The sequence below is a fragment of the Felis catus genome, chromosome F2, assembly GCF_018350175.1.
Source record: "Felis catus isolate Fca126 chromosome F2, F.catus_Fca126_mat1.0, whole genome shotgun sequence".
NCBI classification, from domain to species: domain Eukaryota; kingdom Metazoa; phylum Chordata; class Mammalia; order Carnivora; family Felidae; genus Felis; species Felis catus.
Genome location: NC_058385.1, coordinates 17,672,657 through 17,694,575, shown reverse-complemented (window position 1 = coordinate 17,694,575; position 21,919 = coordinate 17,672,657). Strand labels below are relative to the sequence as shown.

General features: G+C 36.6%; 1 protein-coding gene across 10 annotated transcripts in view; it reads right to left on the bottom strand.

Moving 5' to 3' along the window:
* Positions 1 to 21,919, bottom strand: part of CSPP1 (centrosome and spindle pole associated protein 1) — a 161,330-nt gene that overhangs the window by 14,150 nt on the left and 125,261 nt on the right. For all 10 annotated transcript variants that reach the window (XM_006943251.4, XM_011291367.3, XM_019822740.2 and 7 more), the window contains 8 exons: positions 20,196 to 20,308; positions 16,111 to 16,260; positions 15,567 to 15,713; positions 12,554 to 12,658; positions 10,328 to 10,394; positions 9,624 to 9,741; positions 4,703 to 4,842; positions 1,335 to 1,475 (listed from right to left, as the gene is read on the bottom strand). In XM_006943251.4, coding sequence (XP_006943313.3) covers positions 1,335 to 1,475; positions 4,703 to 4,842; positions 9,624 to 9,741; positions 10,328 to 10,394; positions 12,554 to 12,658; positions 15,567 to 15,713; positions 16,111 to 16,260; positions 20,196 to 20,308 — 981 coding nt within the window. The remainder of the gene's footprint in view (positions 1 to 1,334; positions 1,476 to 4,702; positions 4,843 to 9,623; positions 9,742 to 10,327; positions 10,395 to 12,553; positions 12,659 to 15,566; positions 15,714 to 16,110; positions 16,261 to 20,195; positions 20,309 to 21,919) is intronic.

Here is a 21,919-nt window from a genome sequence, read left to right as displayed (position 1 = left end):
GAATATTTTATACCATGTTTGTGACTGTTTTGTAGTTAAACCATATTTTTATGAATTAAGTCATCATACTGTTTGTTGGAAGGTGGCAGATGGTTGCTATGGAAAATGGATACCCACAGTGCAAAAATACATCTGAATCTACCTGGGGACTATTTTTGGGTTAATCAGCCTAATTTGCCAAGATCACACCAGATCAGATCATCAGCTGGAATTCCTAAGCGAAAATTCCACCAAAATGCTTGTAAAGGTTGAACAATGTATTTGCTTTTCTCTTCTCTGATGGCATGCCTAGTATTTATCATAGAATTTGAGTTACTCTGCCGTCAGAGGGTGATCTATGAGACCATTGTGAAAAATTCTGTACAAGATAGAGGAAAGACTTTCCCTATATCAATCTTTATCAAAGTCTTGACCTAGGCCTAAAGTGGTATACCCTTTACTCCTGTGATACTGTCTCATGGTCAAAAAAAGGTTCCTCAGATCCTGCAGGCCAGATCAACCTGCCAAGTTAGGGTCTTAAATTTTCCTAAAAATAACTGGTAGGACCATGTCTTCTCATTCTTGTTACCAGACTATTGCGTTTGTACAAGTCATTTTCTATGGCCACTCTCAGTGGCCTGAAGGCTGGCAAAGCTGGTGAAATATGTGTGAGGGTCACTGGATCAACAGGGAGCACAGATACTGAGACAGCTGCTCCACTCTGCTACCAGATGCTCCCCCACCCCTAGTTCCACACTCCCAAGGGATCCTAGATTTCTCCTTTGCAGCATTCATCACACTTAATGCTTATTTAGCAGCTAATGTCTCCCCCAAAGTATAAGCTCCTAGAGAGCAGCAGCATTATTTCCTTCATCACCACATCCCCTGGATATGTGTATTTGTGCTTACGGTAGTCACTTAGTAAGTATCTGCTGACTGGCTGATTATACAAAAACATGTTCACAGCCCAGTCTGGTGCTGTACAAACTTTATGTCATATCAAAACCTGGCAGACACGCATGATAAAGAAATGCCCCAGCATTCCTTCCCTTGGTTCCTACTTCTTGCTGCAGATGTCACCTGACCTAGCCAAGGTGCTCAATCTTCCTCATTACAGTGAATAGCTGGGCCCTTCTCATACGTGGATAACATACCTCAGCCACACCAATCAGAGCCCTCCCTGGGACCTGTATTTTTCTGGGACTATACGCCACAAGAGCCATGTGAGCATAGAGCCGCCAGTGGAGGGAAATTGCCTGGAACTGAAATCAATACCAGAGAGAGAAAAAAAGCCAATGACAACAACAAAAAACAACTCACTGATACGATTTGAGATAGTAATGATTATTTCTTACCTTCAGCACCTTCCTGCATCTTTATTCTATTCAGTTTCTTCTGCTGTTCTCTTAGCAGGGCTTGCTGCTGAATCTCTAAGGTGTGGTGATCTCTTGGAGGATCCGGGTACATAAATTTCAGATCAATTCGTGTTTCTGAATCTAGTACAAAAATATACAGCTAAGTTCAATCTTGTTTCCAAAGGAAATTTTATTAAACTTCACTATAAACATATGAATAACCTAATTTCAAAATCAAAGAATATAAATAATAAAATTTCACTAAAGTCAAAAGATACTAAAATTATCATAAAACTAAAGAACATGAAATTAATATTCTTTAAATAGATGCCCTTTCACAAACTTACCAACATTATAAGGAAACCCTCACCAGAACAAGCACTAACTTATTAGGCATTCTCCTACCATCCCACTCCCGAAGATACCCCTAACCCCAAACACATAGCTAGGCAACTATGTCCAAGCAGTCAGTCACATGGCTATAACTCAGGCAGCCATGAAACACTGTAATCACAGCCAATCCCTAAAATATACTGAAAAAATGAAAATATAATGTTACTGGCCAATTAAAATTTTAACCCTTGCAAGTATCATGCAAAAAGCAAGACAAATGTAGACTGGCTGGAACTTTAGGAGAGAGATGTCATTAGTGGAGGAAATGACAGTCTAAGAATTCCCCTATGCCACAATTCAAGAATATCAATTGATCAGAATGAAAATGTTAAACCTTAATTCTTAAATGTTGAGAACAAAAATATACTACATACATTAAAAAGCCCTGAAACTATTATTCCCTTTGATCTACTAATTACACTTCTGGGATAGAATTTAAATAATAGATCCTAAATATATAAAAAGCTTTATGATCAGAAGTTACCAAAATTATCAAAATAATGTAATAGTATAACATAAAAAATGGGAACTATGTTGAATACCTAAGAATTAGAAAATGATTAAGGACAAAGTTAACAGAAGAGACTGGACACATGAACTTGGATTGGATAGACCCTGACTTTGCCACTTTCAGACTCTGTTTCCTCTCTGTAAAAACAAGAGATATCAACAACTGAGTCACATGATGAACAAGGACTCAATGTGGAAATAACATAGGGAAAATGAGTGGCTCAATTTGTGGTGTAAACCTTTTTTGTTCTCATGATCTCATGATCTTTGAGGACCCCTAAGAGCTTTTATCTAAGTCTCTCACATACACAAACTTTATTAGAAATTAAACTAAAAAAAAAATTTTTAAATAAGAACACACAAACACACTGTAGTATTAGCATCAGAGCAATGAAGTTATCAGATGCTGTGTAACCTCCAGAAAACCTGTATACACACGTGAGAATAAAAATAAAAAAGACAAATAATGTCTTAATTTATCATAAAAAGGTTTTTTTTAATGTTTATTTATATTTGAAAGAGAGAGAGAGAGAGTGCAAGTGGCGGAGGGGCAGAGAGAGGGAGACAGAATCTGAAGCAGGTTCCAGGCTCCGAGCTGTCAGCACAGAGCTCAACACAAGGCTTGAATTCATGAGCCGTGAGATCATGACCTGAGCCGAAGTTGGACACTTAACCAACTGAACCACCCATGTGCCCTGAATAAAAACAGTTTTGACCTCACAGATCCCCTGACCAAATTCTTGAGATGCACTGGCTTGTTTTTTTCCAAACATTTATTTATTTTTGAGAGACAGAGAGAGAGCACAAGCAGGTGGAGGGGCAGAAAGAGAGGGGGACACAGAATCTGAAGCAGGCTCCAGACTCTGAGCTGTCAGCACAGAGCTTGATGCAGGGCTTGAACTCACCAACCGTGAGATCATGACCTGAGCCTAAGTAAGACACTTAACTGACTGAAACACCCAGGCACACCAATAATATTTTTTAATGTTTATTTTTGAGAGAGAGAGAGAGAGAGCTTACCTACATGCAAGCAGAGGAGGGGCAGAAAGAGAGGGAGACACAGAATCCAAAGCAGGTTCTGTGCTGGGGCTCTAACCCATGAACCGTGAGATCACGACCTGAGCAAAAGTTGGATACTCCACTGACAGGCACCAAGGTGCCCCGAGACCCACTGGGCTTAATACAATTCCTGCATACAGTAAATTATCAACAAATAGTAGAATTAAAAAGCTACAGTATATGTAAATGATGACACTTGTAAGTATAAATAAAAAACAAAAGGAAAAATTAACACTTAGATCTTATTTTTACCCTTTTTGCTTTAATTAGGCTCAGAAAGAAGACTTGAAATAAGAATGGTGTTTATATTTAGGTGGTTTGAGTAAGGTGATTTTTCCCTCTTTCTTTATCTGTATTTTCAAAACTCTCAATAATAGCTCTTACTCTTAAAATGAAGACCCTCTCTCTCTGCCCCTCCCCCACTCATGCTCTCTTGCTCTCTCTCACAAATAAACAAACATTTACAAAAAAGTAAAAAGAAGAAAAGTTAAATTCTGGTATAGATCATATGATCACACATCCATCTCTGCCCCCTTGACTCCAATACCTGCTCTATTAAATGGTCCAAAAGGAAAGTCACATATAACACACGTTTTGGCTTCTCTACACATTTTCCATCTCCCAAGCCACTGTGTATCTTGGCAATCTATTTCCCTACTAAGCTTTCTCTCCTCCTTCTAAGTGCTTTATCAAATATTCTCTACTTTCTTCCTTCAAAAATCCTCTATTTCCTCCTGCCTCCTCAGGGACCCTGCTCTCATCATTCTCTCTCTCTTCTGTATCTCACACCTCTTCCCCAGTAACAGCCCTTCACATTAGCATCCTAACAAGTTCCCCAGACCTGGACCCTTTGCTCCTCCCCTTCCTTCCTGGCCAAACTTCCTCCAAGGGTTGCCTTCAACACTTTGCCTCCTAGTCAATCCTAATTGCAAAGTTAATTGGTTTCTGATGCCATAATTTCACCAAAAAAGATCTAATTGAGGTCACCAGTGACATCTCATCCAACTGACACTTTGCAATATTCATCTTACATGATCCCTTCTCCTTGACACACTCTTCACTTAGCTTTCAGGATACCACATTCTCCTGCTTTTCCTCCAGTCACTCTGGCTGTTCCTTCCCAGTTTCTTTCCTCAGCTCATCTTGCTCTGTCCACCTTTCATTAATGACACTCTTCTCATTCTACCTGATCGAATCCACTCCTGACAGGCTTTAACAGCTCTATGCTGTTAGAGATACACTAAAGCTTCGTTCGGATACTGAAGAACTAGAGTATACGGAAGTTTACTCATCATCGTTTAAAATATGTATTATAAATGAAACTACTTTAGAAAAAGGATACAAATAAATACTTGAATATGGGTAGAACACAGGCTGTATCTTTAAAACAGCAGCATTCTACTCACCTCTGTCTTTCAACTCATTGAAGTCATGAATATTCTGAAAAGTAGTAGCATCTAAGCCCTTAGGTGACTGTCTTCTGACAGGAGCTTGCAACCGATGTCTAGCCATGTCAAATATATCCATGGGATTCTTTTCTCTTTTCCTACAGATAAATGACAAATTTTGATAAATGTGTTTTAAGGAAAAGAAAATTAGAGTTCACATTTAACTTCCTGTACAAGAAATGTGGCATCTGACATCACAATATATTATAAAAATTTACTCTAATATCTGCTTTTTCAAGCTCTTGTATTAAAAAATACAGTAAAGGTTACTATAATCTTTCAAGATATTCCAATGCAAAGTACCTTATTAGAAGAGTAAAATGACTTAGCTTTACCTTACAATGTTCCACACAGTAGAGAGATCACAGCCATTAAGGTCAGCAAGACCAAGATTCAAAGACCAGCTCTGCTATTTACTGGCAGTCTGACCCTGATTTTATCATCTGTAAGATGTAGATGATGTCTATTCCTTTTAATTAAGTGAAATTACACACTGTAATGTACCCAGCATTGTATCTGATACATATTAGGTAATTAAAAAATGTTATCTTCCCCTCAGCCTAAAATAAAAATTATACAGAGAAATGTGGTATTAATATGCTGCCCAATATAACGGGTACTACCCACAGTTTCCAACACTAATTTTACAGTGGGCTTTCAGGGAATTCAATACCTAATTAGTTAATTAATGCTCTAATCCCGTGGTACCTAGGAAGTTAACATAATAAGCAGGTGGCTTAGTAAGCGAGTTTCCTGCTAGGGCTTTGGGGAAGTGACTAAGAAGAGGACAGGGATGGGGGACAGTGTCTTTAGCCCTGAAAAGAAAAACCAGGTATCCCCTGCTGCTTCCCATAGCACCAGATAGGCCTATATTATTTAGTATTCTTTTTGAAAATGGAACTTTAATCTACAACTGTCAGAGACTTGGTCCCGTTCCTGCCTTCATTTCTTTGTTCACTAAATCTTCCCTCAGCACCTAGATGGGAACAGCTTGGATCCCAACAGGCAATACTACTTCAGGGTGAGGATGAGGAGTCACTGGGGCCACAAAACTATCTTGTCAAGGCTGAGACAGACCTCTAAATAGTGAGCCACCCAGGGTGACAGGATTCATTAAAATGCAAAACAAATGGTAAAAAGGCTTACAGGAGGCCATTAAATTTGACTCCTATCTAGTTTCCATTAATGCTAAGAGTTAAATAAAATGCTAAGTTAGGAATTAGGTTGTTAAATCTTCTTTGCATGTGAGCTAGCTAATGTTTGTTTTGTGCCTAACATATAGTAAGAGCTCAATAATGTGAATTAACAAGAGATTCTTTTTGTGACAGTTTATAAAATCAGAATAAAGAATCAACTCTGGGATGTCTCTGACTACAATACATGTTAAAGATTATACCAAAGTAAATGTATTAACCAAATCTTGCTCAATGATGGCAATTCTAACATATATTCTCTAACTTAAGTTAGCATGTAGAATTTACAAGGCAGTTTCAAATACATACATTTATTTATTCTTCACTAAAGTATCTTGGGGTAGAAATTATCATTACCATTTACAAATGAGAAAACTGAAGAGTTGCCTGGTTTCTCTTTCTTATATTGGTTTGCTAAAAGAGAGTACAGCATTCAATTTATGAATGAAAAAAAGAAAATAAAATGCCAATAACCTATTATATTGAATTAAATATGCATGTCTGAATACAGAATGCTGCAATAGTTAAGACAGTTATAACATCATAAAAGTAAATACAGAAAAACTATACTGACCTCTCAATTACTTAGAAGTAATTAATCTACTATAAAAGAAAATCACCACCTTGGGTTAATACATCATTATCTAGCCATTCTACATCACAAAACTTCCTCACTGTGTTTACTTCACCAGAACATGCTCAGAGGTTAGGATGCTATAAGGGCACCTGGGTGGCTCAGTGGGTTAAGCGCCTGACTTCAGGTCATGATCTCAGTTTGTGAGTTCGAGTCTGATGTCGGGCTCTATGCTGACAGCTCAGAGCCTGGAGCCTGCTTCACATTCTGTATCTCCCTCTCTCTCTGCCCCTCCCCCACTCATGCGCGTACGCGCTCTCTCGCGCGCTCTCTCTCTCACAAAAATAAACATTAAACAATTTAAAAATTAAAAAAAAGATGCTACGTAAAAATCCTACTACATACTGGATTAGAATCATGAATGTCAGTAGGAACTGAACAAATATACAAACTGACAGACCCGGGAACAATGACAGATATATGCTAATATGACTTAGCACACATATATATATTAAATTCTCTAGCTCTGTCCACTGTCCATCTGCCCAGAAGCAATGAGACCCAGTAGCAGCAAGCACAACCAGCATCCAGAGCTTGGTTTCTAAATACCATTCTCCAAGAGGAATCATGGCTCCTTGGAGAAATGGCTGATTTTAGGGCTGAGGTAGGGGAAGTACAAGAGGATCCTGGAGTGTCTTATAATACCAGAAAGTAAAGAAGTGCCCACAAAGAATGGAAAATGGATTATAACTCAAAGTACAAAATAAATATACATGAAACAAAAGTGATATAAATAAATGATTGAATAAAGGGAAGAGAAGGGACAAATCTTTCCTACAGTTTTTATTTTTTATTTTAAATTTTATTATTTTACCATTTACAATTCTGAATAATATATATAGATAACCCACCCCCTCTCCAGGAGATGGAGCTTAATCCCACCTCCTACCCATTCTTGCAAGTGTGCCAGATTTATTGATTAGTGTCCTAAGAATACTAACTGCAGCAGAGAAACTTGGCAAATTCTACTTTAACCAAATGATCAAGGTTCCCATCCCCAGGGATATCAAGTAGATGCCATGTACCCCCATGATGCGATGCGATGCAATGTGATGTGATGAGAAGACCACCTGCCCTGTGCTATTCTTTCCAAAAACCCGTAACACCAGTCTAATCATGAATAAACTTCAGACAAACTCAGATTAAGTGACATTCTACAGGATTCCAGAAGTTAATACCCCTCTAGACTGTTAGTCATGAAAACAAGAATGAGAAATTGTTTCAGACCAGAGGGGATTAGGAGACACGACAACTAAATGTAATGTGGTACTGTATATATTGATTACATCCTGGAATAGAAAGAGAACATTAACAGAAAAACTAGAGAAATCCAAAAAGTCTGGGACATAGTAGTAATGTTCCAATATCAGCTTTTTAGTGACAGTCATACTCTAGTATGATGTTAACAATTGGGAAAACTCTACTCTAGTAAGATGTTAACAATTAGGAAAACTGAGGGGCATATGGGAATTCTGTACTATGTTTGCAACTTTTCTTTAAAATTATGCCAAAACAAATAATTTGTTAAAAAATAAACACCCTTTAATAAAACTGTGGCAGTTACCCACTATATTGACTTTACTTCCTACTAACAGACTACAATCTGCAGTTTGAAGAATACTGCTTTAAAAAATACAGGAGTCCTTTTGGCAAAAATGATCAGAAATATTTGGTAGTAAGTTACTTGGCTAGAAAATATTTAAAAAAATACATTTTTAATGTAAAATGCAAAAAATAGCTTTAAAATGATTATTCCAACTCTGAAGTCTTCAATTCCTGTATCATTTTCCCCTAAAGGACTAAATTTCTGTGCCTGATTTTGTAGAAGACTAAGAAAGGGAAAGTAAAGAGATTGTTTTCTTAATTGCCTAGTTTATGTCTTCTTCTGGTCTTGTTTCAACTACCTCTTTTCTAATGTGGACTTCCCTACCACTTAGATCTGTTTTTACAAAGCAACTTCTGCACCCATTTGCCTTGTGTACATAAGGTCAAAAAATGAGTCAATTATTTTTCATTCATCGATTTATGTGGTGAGACAAACAATCCATTCTAAGATAGAGCTGGAAGAATGGTGTAATCCCAAAACTTAAATTTCACTAAATCTAATCCTATTAAACATTTCAAGGTTAGGGCTATTATTTCTGGTTTTCCTTCAAGAAGGAACTACTTCTTTCTAACTCCCCCATCCCAGTATCTCTGTCAACACAACCACCACCATCATCACTGCCATAAATATATTATCGGCAGAAGGGAAAGACAGTTAAAACATTCAATTTAAATGTTTTAGGGGGCGCCTGGGTGGCGCAGTCGGTTAAGCGTCCGACTTCAGCCAGGTCACGATCTCGCGGTCCGTGAGTTCGAGCCCCGCATCAGGCTCTGGGCTGATGGCTCGGAGCCTGGAGCCTGTTTCCGATTCTGTGTCTCCCTCTCTCTCTGCCCCTCCCCCGTTCATGCTTTGTCTCTCTCTGTCCCAAAAATAAATATAAAATGTTGAAAAAAAAAAATTAAAAAAAAAAATTTAAATGTTTTATATTAGGTTAAATATTCATTAAATATCCCGTATTTTCACAATGAATGGGTTCAACAGGTGTGGATAAATGTTTTATGAAGGCAATGTCATCATAAAATTCAAGAATGTGAATCTAAAAGCATATTGGTTAAAGAAAGAGCTATTTTGCCCCCATCAAAAAAAAAAAAAAAAAAAAGAAGAAGGAAAGAAAAAGAAAACCTACCACACACTACAAATACAGGCTCAATAAATCATATATTACTTGGGATTAGTTGTACTGAGTGCTTCCACTAAGATATAACTGTTTAGCTAGATTTCTTTTGGGGGAAAAGGCTATTTCAGTCGTATAATTTCACCAACACTCTGTTAAAAACTTTTCTCAAGCATGCATACTATTCATTCTAATAAATGTGACTTTACAATAAAGATTAATTAATCCTGTTCCAAAACTGTAGAATTACTGGATAGGTTCTGATTAATGTACGATTCCTTTTCCTGAACACAAAAGATATTAACAAATAAAAAACACAATTCAAAACTTACCTTATATGAATTTCATCATCACTGTCCATATGTAGCAACCGCCCTTGTAGACGCCGCTCTTCACTACGAAGCTGTTTCCTCATTTCTGATAACTCCATTATTACATTTTTTTTCTCCTCTGAAAATTCACAAAAAGTAAAAAATAAGACAGGTATAAGAACAGAAGATTAAGCATTTAATATAACCTGACATCACAAAATGCTCAGAGAGACAGTTTTATGAAAAGTTAATTTTTATGTTTTTTATATATACACAGATCACATTCATGAACACCAGTAAGGCCCCACACACATTTCTAATAATACAGGAATTTCAAAAGTCAAGAAATATTCTTGGGGTGGGGAAAGTGCAACTATGAAGGGGCAGCGCAAGAGCGTTCCTCTGAGGTCATGCCACAGTTCTACACCCTGACTGTATAGTAGTCACACAAGTTTTACATAATACAAATGCACAGAGCCACACAAAAATACAAACACACATAATTACTTCATGTTCAAACTGTGAGCCCCGATAGAGGTCTGTAGAACAACAATGTTAATTTCCTGGCTATCGTACTATGTAAGATATTACCACGGAGGGAAGCTGCAGTAAGGGTACACAAGACCTCACTATACTCTTTGGCAACATTCTATGAGTGTATAATTATTTCAAAACAGAAGTTTAAGGGAAATATTCTAGATTACAGACTTCATAGTTAACTCTACCTTCTGCACGGAGCTGATTTCTCCTGGCAGGTACTGGAGGAGACTGTGCCCTGGACACGGAACTTTCCTGTTTAATAATCATAACAAAGATACACTTAGTATGTCTTCCCTACTCAGAAGCTTGAAAAGAATAATTTTTTTAAGTAACTATATGTAAAAAAAACCCAGACTTCCCAGTATCCTATCTATACTCTTACCTACATGTATTTTTCTTATCACAATGGGACAGTCTTTGCTCTATCCAAAAACAATCCCTTCACCTGTCTTATCCAGTTAAGTGACTCCCACCTCCTCCCATCACTCTCTTGCCTAAGCCTATGCTTAAAAATCTCTTCCTTCTTGGAGCGCCTGGGTGGCGCAGTCGGTTAAGCGTCCGACTTCAGCCAGGTCACAATCTCGTGGTCGGTGAGTTCAAGCCCCGCGTCAGGCTCCGGGCTGATGGCTTGGAGTCTGGAGCCTGTTTCCGATTCTGTGTCTCCCTCTCTCTCTGCCCCTCCCCCGTTCATGCTCTGTCTCTCTCTGTCCCAAAAATAAATAAAAAATTAAAAAAAAAAAATTTCTTCCTTCTTGTGGCGCCTGGGCATCCGACTTCAGCTCAGGTCATAATCTCACAGTTCATGGGTTTGAGCCCCATGTTGGATTCTGTGCCTTGCTCTCTCTCTCTGCCCCTCCCCCGCTCATGCTTAGTCTGTCAAAAATAAATAAACATTAAAAAAAATAAAAAATAAATCTTCCTTCTTAAAAAAATTCTTACCTCCTCCTTCATCACTAACTACTAGCCCTTCTCGACTTCCCTCCATAGCCATCCCACTTTCAAGAAGAAGAGATGCAATGTGGGTATCTACTTCTTCATGCCCATTCACTCCTCACCATACGGCTACTGCCTTTGCTTCTATACCCCATTACTCCACTAACACAGCTCTCCCCAAAGTCACCAGTGATCCCCAAGTGACAGTTAATGGGTATTTCATGCCCTTATTTTACTTGCCCAGTAGCAACTGATATTGCCACGGTTGCTTTCTGCTTGCTTTCTCTGCTTCTTAAATATTTAATTCCCTAGTTTTCCATCCTCTATTCTTTGCTTTCCCCAAACTCATCCTAGACTACTGTACTAATCTAAGAAGCAACAATGGTAATGGCTTCCAAAACTACAAAACCAGTGCAGAGCGCCTTCCTTAGCCCAACCTATTTTCAACCGACTACTCTATAAATCTCACAAGAAACTTGAAAGTCGTCACTGATACCTACCCCACATACACAGTTAGTAAATACCACTATTTGTGTCTCTTAAGTATGTCTTGAACTTGTCACCCATTGTCAGTTGTTAATGTCGCTGCCTTTAAGTCCTCAAAGTCTCACAGCTGGACTTCTGCAAAACCATTTTAACTTGTTTCCAAGTTTGAGGTCTTGCTCAACCTCTAAAATACACTGATCTCCACACCACTGCCTTAGAGAATATTATGCAAGACATATATGGCCATTCTCCTACTTATGACATATATCATTCCCTTACTTAAAGTAGTACATGCATTCCCATTTGTTATCTACTACAGACCTACTAAATCAGAGTCTCAGAGGGTGAGATTCAGGACAATGTTCTAACATCTTTGTCTACTCCAGTAATTAGCCTGTTTGGTATCCATGGGAATAAAGTCAAACCCCTTAGCACTCCATACAACATCCCACATATGTTCTGACGGATACTTCTGTTGCCATCTTGGTTAGGCATTATCAGGCCAGACCAAACTGCTGTATTCTCCATGTGTGCCATATGGCTTACACCTCCCTCCATGATTTTACACACACTAAAAGTCCCTCATGCTCCTCTTTATGGCAAATTCCTACTCCTTTTTCAAGAGTCAACTCAAAGGATCAACCCTTCTGGAACATGTTCCCAGCTCTCTTTTGATGGGAGCTCAGTATAAGGGACTTTATTAGCATAACTACAGCTAGCCAGATAATATATTATCAAAGAAAAGGCCTTCTTGAGGGACCTACACAAGAACCATTTGCTAAATTATAAACTGTCAAAAGAATTTAAAACTTAGGGCACCAAATATCAACTACAGGTGAAGCAACAAACAAATGTAAACATTATCTGTATTTGAGATCTGAAAAAATGTAACCTAGCTAAATATAATGACTAAAAAAAGAAAATCTCATTCAATTCCCCCCCATCTAAAATAACTTAGCTAAGATTAACATATCAAAAGAAAAAGTATATACCTGAATAAAGGAACTTATAATGCTGTCAACTGAAGGAGGTCTTTGGAGTTTGCTTGCAATTTTGTTCTGAAGAGCAGGAACTACAGGAGAAGGCTGTCTCAAGCGCTGGGGGAGAAAATATACACACATTGACCAACATACGTATGTATATACACATACATGCACGTGTGTGTGCGTGTGTGTACAAACACCCCTAATAGTTAGCAAGACCATTTAAGAAGTTCAGAATGCTATTGCTTTTATTTCATAAAACACTTTTTACCAAAAAAAGTCAGAAATTCAATTATGTAGATCAAAAACATCAGTTATGATAAACATAAATTGATTTAGATATTGTTATTAAAAGAACTCTCAGATTAGAATAAAAAAATTCAATAAACTTAAGCAACAGTAAAAACCAAGTATTAGGAAAACAACAAAAACAAAAACAAAAAGAACTAAAGTAAAAATTTGTCTTAGTAATAAAAAGAAATAGAACAACACAAAAAACAAAAACTCTTTTCTGGAAAAAAATATAAATCAAACTCTAAAATCTAGATCCCTAGTCACCAAGAGCATCTTGGATGAGGGAATCTTCCAGATCACAATAGCATTCTGTGTCTCCATAAGAAAATAAAACAGGGTTTTAGTTTACAACATAATAAAGCTAATAGTTGCCAACTTCACATTAAAATCAAAACATTAAAGACATAAAAACTCCCAACAAAATGCAATAATAATTATCTGGTTAAAAAAAAAACACCCAGACCAGACCAGAGTATATGTGTGGATATTAAGCTGTTCATGTCGCATGGTACAAAATCAAATATTACTTTCACTGGTGACTTTGATAAAATTAGAAATATATGAGAAAATCTTTTCTTTTAAAATCACTAGATGACCACGAGCAGAAACATACAGACAATATAAACCCTGTAAAGGACCACAGAGGATGAAGCAAGCAAAGCATACTACACATAATAAGAAAACAAGTAACTATTCAAGGAGCAAAACAAACAAAAAATCAGAAATTCAATTAATACGATCAAATATATTGGGTATGATAAAAAGAGAGGGATATAGGGATCACTATTCCAAAGACTATAACTCTGATTAGGATAAAAAAAGCAAATTAAAAAAAAAAAACTCACAAAACCAAATTCAAAAAACTAAATATATAAGCTAACTAAAAAATAAATGGTGACACAAAAGTAAAAACTGAGAGAAAAGACAAAATATCTATCAGGCATACATGAATAAAAGAAAAATTACAGCTAACAAGGATAACTTCACAAATGAGAGCAAAATGCATTAAACAGAACAAAGCTGATTTAAAACTTAGGTATTTCAAAATTGAACTATAACAGTCATAAAACTGTACATTCCTATGGAAAGCATTTTCTCTTAAACATAGTAAGAAATTGGCAATTGTGGAAATTGTGGAAAACAACTATTTTTCATTCTTAAATAATCAATTTTACAAGAAAATATTCTCTGTGTTTTCCACTCGGTTTTGCTACAAGCCTCACATGGCTCTAAAAAATAAATGTTATTAATTTTAAAAATAAATGAATGACACTTGAATACTATTTTAAAAGGTGGAACAAATATATATCCAACTTTATATCCTATGAATGAAGGATTTAACATTACTAGAACACTGAAAAGAAATAAAACAAACAAAAACATAGGTGTTGCTTACTCTCTTTTAAACAATATTTCAGTAGATTCTAATTGCAAACATTTATCTCTATCACCATAAAACCTGGGGTGAGAAATAAAACAGTGTATTTGAGACAATCAAAAATGGTTCATATTGTCTATAGTAGGTCACATACTGAATAGTGCACCAAACCACATCATAAATACACTAGAAGAGTCCACTGGTTAAAAGTAATCTTGCAAATGCTGTTTAGAAAAAACAATGTCTGTATAAATCTAAATTTGTGAAAACCATTTTCTTAAATTGGGGTAAACCTACAGAACATAGAGTTTTTTTCAAGGTGTGGTCCACAGGCTGATATCCATCCAAGCCCTGTGAAATGCAGATTCCTGGACTAACCTCAGACTTATTACAATGTCAGATACTCTATAAATGAGACCTAAAGATGTATTTTTAACAAATCCTGTGATACTCATGCATATAAAATTTTAAATACAGCTTTGAAATATGAGCAAGGGTATAAACTAGAGCTTCATAGGGGCCAACTGGTTTCCTTGAGAGAAAACCTCTAATAACTTTAATCCATGCACCTAACTGTGGATATCCACCAATCTCAGATATGGACTTCAAACCAGTCCATTGTGAGCCACTGGGCTCTTTTTTAATTTCCAATCCATCAAGGATAAATATGTAAAACAGTAAAAATGAACTACTAGATACATGAAATTTTTTATTTTTATTTTTTTTAACTTTTTTAACATTTATTTCTTATTGAGAAACAGAGAGAGACAGCATGAGCAAGGGAGGGGCAGAGAGAGGAGGAGACACAGAATCCAAAGCAGACTCCAGGCTCTGAGCTGTCAGCACAGAGTCTGACACGGGGCTCGAACTCACATACTGTGAGATCATGACCTGAGCCTGAGCCACCCAGGCGCCCCATATACGTCAAAATTTTTAAAAAGACATTATACTATTCAAGTCCAACTTAATCAGATTCAACAGACATATGATTACTCTGACAAAGTGCTACAAAAGCTTCCTAACATCTCCTCTCCCATTTCTGTACTTACTCTTATCATGAATAGCTGGTTGGGTGCTGCTCCACTGACCATATGAACAAGACTGAGAATGACTAAGGTAAATAACCCCCTTACATTCACTGGGGGGGGGGGGGGGGGGGGGGGGGGGGGGGAGTGTAACAGCAGCAAAGCACAGGAAGTTCAGTGCACTGTACCCAAATGAAGTAGCAAGATGGAAGGGAGGAACAAAAGCATCTCCTCCACCATTTCCTGTTTGCTAACAACTCCATGACTCTCACAGAGAAAGTGGGTTAAACTACAGGTTTAATTTACATTTTTGTCTGAAACTCACTTTTGTTTCCTCCCCAATTATATTTTCTCTTGCATAGTAGTGCTGAAGCTGAAGATTATGTTTTTCTTCCTCTTCTTTCTTCTTTCTTTCCACTTCTTTCCGTCTTTCTTCAGCTAACCGAATAAGCTCTTCATTTTTGAGCCTTTGCTTTAAAATAAAGAGAAAAATATACACTCCATACATACATTCTATAGTCTATTCAAATATCTCTTATTTGTCTGAAATAAAGAGATAAAATTGAAGATATATTTCTATTAGAGGATATTCGGTGTTCTTTAACAAAAAGAAGCTATTTAACAATAAAGTATTAGGCATCTTTTATAACATCCTAGTCAACCTAAACCAATTTTTGGATTTAAAAAGTCATTTATCTCTCTTCTTAAGTCTTTCACTTTAATAATAAAATAGTTTCCAATAAATGAATATTGATCTGATATTTTCTAAAAGTACTCCAGAACTGTTCTCCTCTGTAATATCTTTCCAAGTCAGAAGAAATATTTTACTTTCAGGGTAAGGAGAAAACTAGAGTAGGAAAAAAATGCACCTCCTCCTCTTTCTCCCTCTTCTTTTCCTGTTCCTCTTCATACTCTTGCTGAATTCGTGCCCTCTGTTCTGCAAGCCGTTTTTCTTCTTTTTCTTCTGCAATCCTCAGTCTCTCTCGCTCTGCTTCTTCTCTTTGTTTCTTTTCCTCAATCTAAAGAAGTAAATCTAGTTATTACATTGCAAAACTGCTGAAAGTTAGAGTACCATGTAATATTTTCTAGTATCCTATGAATTCAACACTGATAACACCCTCTTTTAAATTCCTGAAATTTTCAGTTTCCTATATTTTGCTAGGGAGGCCACATGATGTAATATTAAGAATTAGGAGTAAAACTTCAGCTCCACCAAATATATGCACACTGGGTGAACTTAAGATATTCTTATTTAGTTCTGTCATCTGGTAAAAAGAGTTATTAATGTCTACTTCTCCGACAAGTGCTCAAAGAATTGAAGTGAAACAATGTATATATAAAAAATATAAAGTTCCTCCTGTTTAGAGGTACTCAGTAAGCAACTCATCATTACATTATTTTATAATGATTGTTACTATTATGTCTCAAAGTTTCTTGGCTTAATTACTATCTGGCAACAACAGTGTAATATTTTAGCATTTAACCATTCCTTATGCAAGAATCCTTTCCCCAGAATGCCCTTTCTTCTTTCCTATCTACTGGCAAATGGTAAGGAAAACAAGGATTTTAGCCACAAGGATTCATAATTAAGTTCCATCTTGAATGTCACCTGGGGCCTATAGTGCTAAGTACTCTGAAGAAATACTCTGAGAGTGTAAGATCTGAAAGGAAGAGAACCCTGAGATACAGTCTACATCCTCCATGAATGAGGTAGAGAAGAACGGCAGCCTGGGTATTGGGTATTCATGATGCTGGTTTTAAGGTTATCAGTAGATTTTAGTTACTTTTAAGTATGACATGGTTATGACTATTCACATTATTTTCATTGTTCTTATCTACATTTCCTCTACCTTCAAGGCTGTTATATCTAGTGTTATCAATCTTTTGAGCTATAAGAACTATAATCTTTTCACATATCTCATGACTTTACATGCTAGGGCTTCTTCCAACACTTCTTTCAAACAACACTATTAAACATGCACAATCCTAATATTCAGTACTAATAGGGCACACATAATCACTTCTTCAAGCACAATAAACCTACATAAAATGTCATTTATGATCTATACAACAAAACCTCACACTTAACACTCAGTTCTCCCTTCTCCCTATTACACACACACACACACACACACACACACACACACACACACACAATCAAAATCACAAGGTCACTTCTCCATTAATGGTCAGGGTCATAATCATAAATGGATCACACACCTAAGAAATCCACAGAAAATGCCATTCCAACAAAAATGCTACACAGTAGTTCAACAGAAAGAAGAAAGCTATCATCTAGGTCAGTGGTTTTCCAAATGTATAATACAAAAGTACGTCAAAGGTCCTGCAAATACTTTATCAAATTTGTTAATCATTTCTAAAGCTATAATTAAAATTGACATGTAAACACTCACAAGTGTTATTTACCAAATTTTAACCATACGAAGAATTCTGCTGCATTAACAGTGTACCTTTTTATGCATTCATGGAGCTAAGGGCTTATGTTGCCATTTTTGCACACAGATTTGAACATTTTATAACATTTCTTTTAACATTTAAGTTTGGGGATACCTCTTGTCTGATACTTTAGTGTTGACAGTAACAAGTACCATTTAGATATTTTAAAGTTAGATTTGGGGGGAAAGAGTTTCAAGAGGCTGCTAAAAAAATATGTAGGCCACCATTTGAGAGCAATCCATTCACAGGTGCACTGAGGGTTTACAGGGTGGGAGAACTGAAGGCTAAACTTACTCTAAGACTAATATAGTCAAAGCTTCCTCTATTCCTAGAGGAAAGACTTAGAGCTCTCTAGAAATGTAAGCACAATACATCCAGATATGATACTCAAAGCCAGGAGACCTGGGTTCTAGCACTGGCCTCACAATTTTCAGGCTCTGCCACCATGGATGAGTCTCTTAGCCTACGTTTTAGCTGCATGTCATAAAACAGAAATAATAATACCTTCCTCAGAAAGTCTGAAGATTAATGAGACACTTATATGCAAAAGTACCTTATAAATAATAAAAGGCTATAAGATCAAGATTTTTTCCCCTGAATTCTACCCTAAACCATGCTAATACTTGGTAAGTATAATAGGAATTACATAATTCTGACTTGCTGTCATTATGGACAGTATACCACAGGGTACTTCAAGTTCAAAGGTGACTCTGACCCTCAATTAGCTGCTACCTGACTTGAGTGGCCAATACCACTGGGAATTCTGATGCCACTCTCCTACATTCAATAACTCTATTCATTTCGTCAATCCTTAGAAAGGTCTCTCCATCTATTTCCACTGTTGCCAGTGTAGTAGAATATCCCTGCTTCCAATCTTTTAAATCCTTCAATAATACACCCGTAAGAGCATATACATTATATTGCTGCATTATTGAAGAGTCCATGATAATTTGGATTAGAGAGATGACATGTTTGAGTAGAACTTAAGAATTTAAGAGGTTGGGATTAGACTGGATAGCCTTAGAGGTCATACTAAGGAATCTGGACATTTTCTGTAGAAAAGAAAAGTTACTACCAGATTTTGAATAGCAAAAGAAGTAAGAAGTCATGTCAAAGGAAGACTATTCAGGCCACAGGATTAATCTGACACTGGGATATACATGTGGGTGGGAAGGGGTGTGCAGGTGAGGAGAGAAGAAACTGAATCCTTCTCATTCACCTCAGGCTCCACCCCTAGTATTCATCTCTATGTCTACAAGAGTAGACACAGAATGGGAGTTCAATAAGTCTGTTTGCTCAATAAACACTGGATGCTCAAGTATCTTCCTTTGGGCATTTCTACTATTTATGTATATATATATAAAATACATATATAAAATATATATTATATTATAAATATTTATAAATATATAAATATAATATATATAAATATATATTATATATTATATATATATTTATTGTCAAATTGGTTTCCATACAACAACTCCTCCTCAATGCCCATCACCCACTTTCCCCTCTCCCCCATCCCCCCCCCCATTAACCCTCAGTTTGTTCTCAGTTTTTAAGAGTCTCTTACGGTTTGCCTCCTTCCCTCTCTGTAATATTTTTCCCTCCCCTTCCCCTCCACCTCCGGTCTTCTGTTAAGTTTCTCAGAATCCACATATGAGTGAAAACATATGGTTTCTGTCTTTCTCTGCCTGACTCATTTCACTTAGCATAGTACTCTCCAGTTCCATTCATGTTGCTACAAATGGCCAGATTTCATTCTTTCTCATTGCCAAGTTAAATGCTATTTGCTTACATACATAAATGAGGCAAATAATTGCAAAATGTGATTCTGTATGATTTTTAATAACTTACTATACCCTGTCAAGAATATCATATCACTTGGAAAAAAACTTGATTGTCGGGGCGCCTGGGTGGCGCAGTCGGTTAAGCGTCCGACTTCAGCCAGGTCACGATCTCGCAGTCTGGGAGTTCGAGCCCCGCGTTGGGCTCTGGGCTGATGGCTCAGAGCCTGGAGCCTGTTTCCGATTCTGTGTCTCCCTCTCTCTCTGCCCCTCCCCCGTTCATGCTCTATCTCTCTCTGTCCCAAAAATAAATAAACGTTGAAAAAAAAAATTAAAAAAAAAAACAAAAACAAAAACAAAAACTTGATTGTCTACTAACACATAAGCATCTAGAAAGATTCATTCTATGCCTAATAAATATTTTAAGTCTTTCAGTTTTAGAAATTTCAGCATTCTTTAACAACTAATGATTTAATAAAGAAAAGATTAAGACAACTAGCATGCCTAACATGTTTCCATATCCCTTTTTCAGATATAAATGAAGTAATATTGTTTTAGTACTACCTCTACCTGATATAACTGAGATATTTTAAATAACTGTGCAGTATTTTAGAATTTAGTCTTTATCCTATGGATAAAATCTTTGCAAGTTTGGCTTATTACAATTCTAACAAAACTTTGAAACTATGATCAAATAAGTACTTCACCTGAAAACGAAGAAAATTCTTGTATAATTCTTGCTGTTTAATCTGAAGTTCAGTTGGAGGCTCACAAAATATATTTCCCCGAGCAAAAGGAGAGTTCTGTGTTTGTGTATAACCTTGAAAGAGAAATTTTGCAAAGACATACCATTACTCAATGCTTAGAATATTCTGAAGGTTAAAGAATAAAGTTTGCTAATAAATCCATACTTTGAATAAATGTGCTAACTATGGAAGTCCAGAGGTTAAAAAATGAGAAGAGAAAGAAAGGCTGAGATTAAATCTGAAGACAGATGAAAGGTCATGAGAGAAAGAAAAATGGTGAAACAAAAATAGTTAAAAAAAAATCATAATATATCGATACTTGAAAGACACCAAAGAAACAAAGATAATATGGAGAGAAAAAAAGTACATCTTTAAGTTCTTATGTATGTGAATATCCTTTTCTTAAGGATATGCTTAATTATATATAAAATGTATTGTATATATATATATTAAAATTTTTCTAATATTATGTTTAAAAATTAGTAATTCCAAAGTCTTTCCATCTATGGTTCACAAAAGATTAGAAAGCCAGCTCTGTAAAAATTTTTTATAAAATAGGAAGATTCTTTTAATCGTTGCAATAATTTTTATTTAAAATTTCTATCAAATTAATGGGATATAGGGGCACCCGGGTGGCTCAATCAGTTGAGCATCCAACTCTTGATTTTGGCTCAGGTCATGATCCCAGGGTCATGGGATCAAGTCTTGTACTGGGCTCTGCACTGAGCATGGAGCCCGCTTAAGATCCTATCTCTCTGTCTCCCTCTGTCCCTTTCCCCCACTCATGTGCTCTCTCCCTCTCTCAAAAAAAAAGGGGGGGGGATATAAACATGAACAATAAAAATATGCTATATGTTCCTATAAATAGTATTATACATCCTGGGGAAGGATAAAGGCAACTTGAAAAATAATTATACCCCAGGAGACTCTCTTTAAATGCAGGAAAAAATAAATTTAGGCCTCACATAACTTTTTATATTATTTTTTTAGTTACTGATTCATTCTTTTTTTTTTTTTTAATTTTTTTTTTCAACATTTATTTATTTTGGGGACAGAGAGAGACAGAGCATGAATGGCAGAGGGGCAGAGAGAGAAGGAGACACAGAATCGGAAACAGGCTCCAGGCTCTGAGCCATCAGCCCAGAGCCCGACGCGGGGCTCGAACTCCCGGACTGCGAGATCGTGACCTGGCTGAAGTCGGACGCTTAACCGACTGCGCCACCCAGGCGACCCCTGATTCATTCTTTATACCATCAATATAAATTATGTATTTCTCTCACTCATGCTTTGCATTTTAGCTGCCATTTAGGTCTATTTTGCCTCTGTATTTAATTTTATTAATGCTTCATTGAATAGATCAGCAGAAAGTCAAATCAATACTTAAATATTAAAATGTTATGTATGGTAAAGCGCACCCAGGTGGCTCAGTCAAGCGTCAGCTTAGGCTTGGGTCATGATCTCACGGTTCATGAGTTCGAGACCCACATCAGGCTTTCTGCTATCAGTGCAGAGCCCAGTTCAGATCCTCTGTCTCCCTTTCTCTCTGCCCTGCCCTGCTCATGCTCTCTCTCCCTCTCTTTCAAAAATAAACATTGAAAAATAAAAATAAAATTTTATGGTGAAAAGGAGGATTAGCAAAACAAACAAGTTTTTAAAAATAAGGTTTTTCAAAAAAATAAAGTATA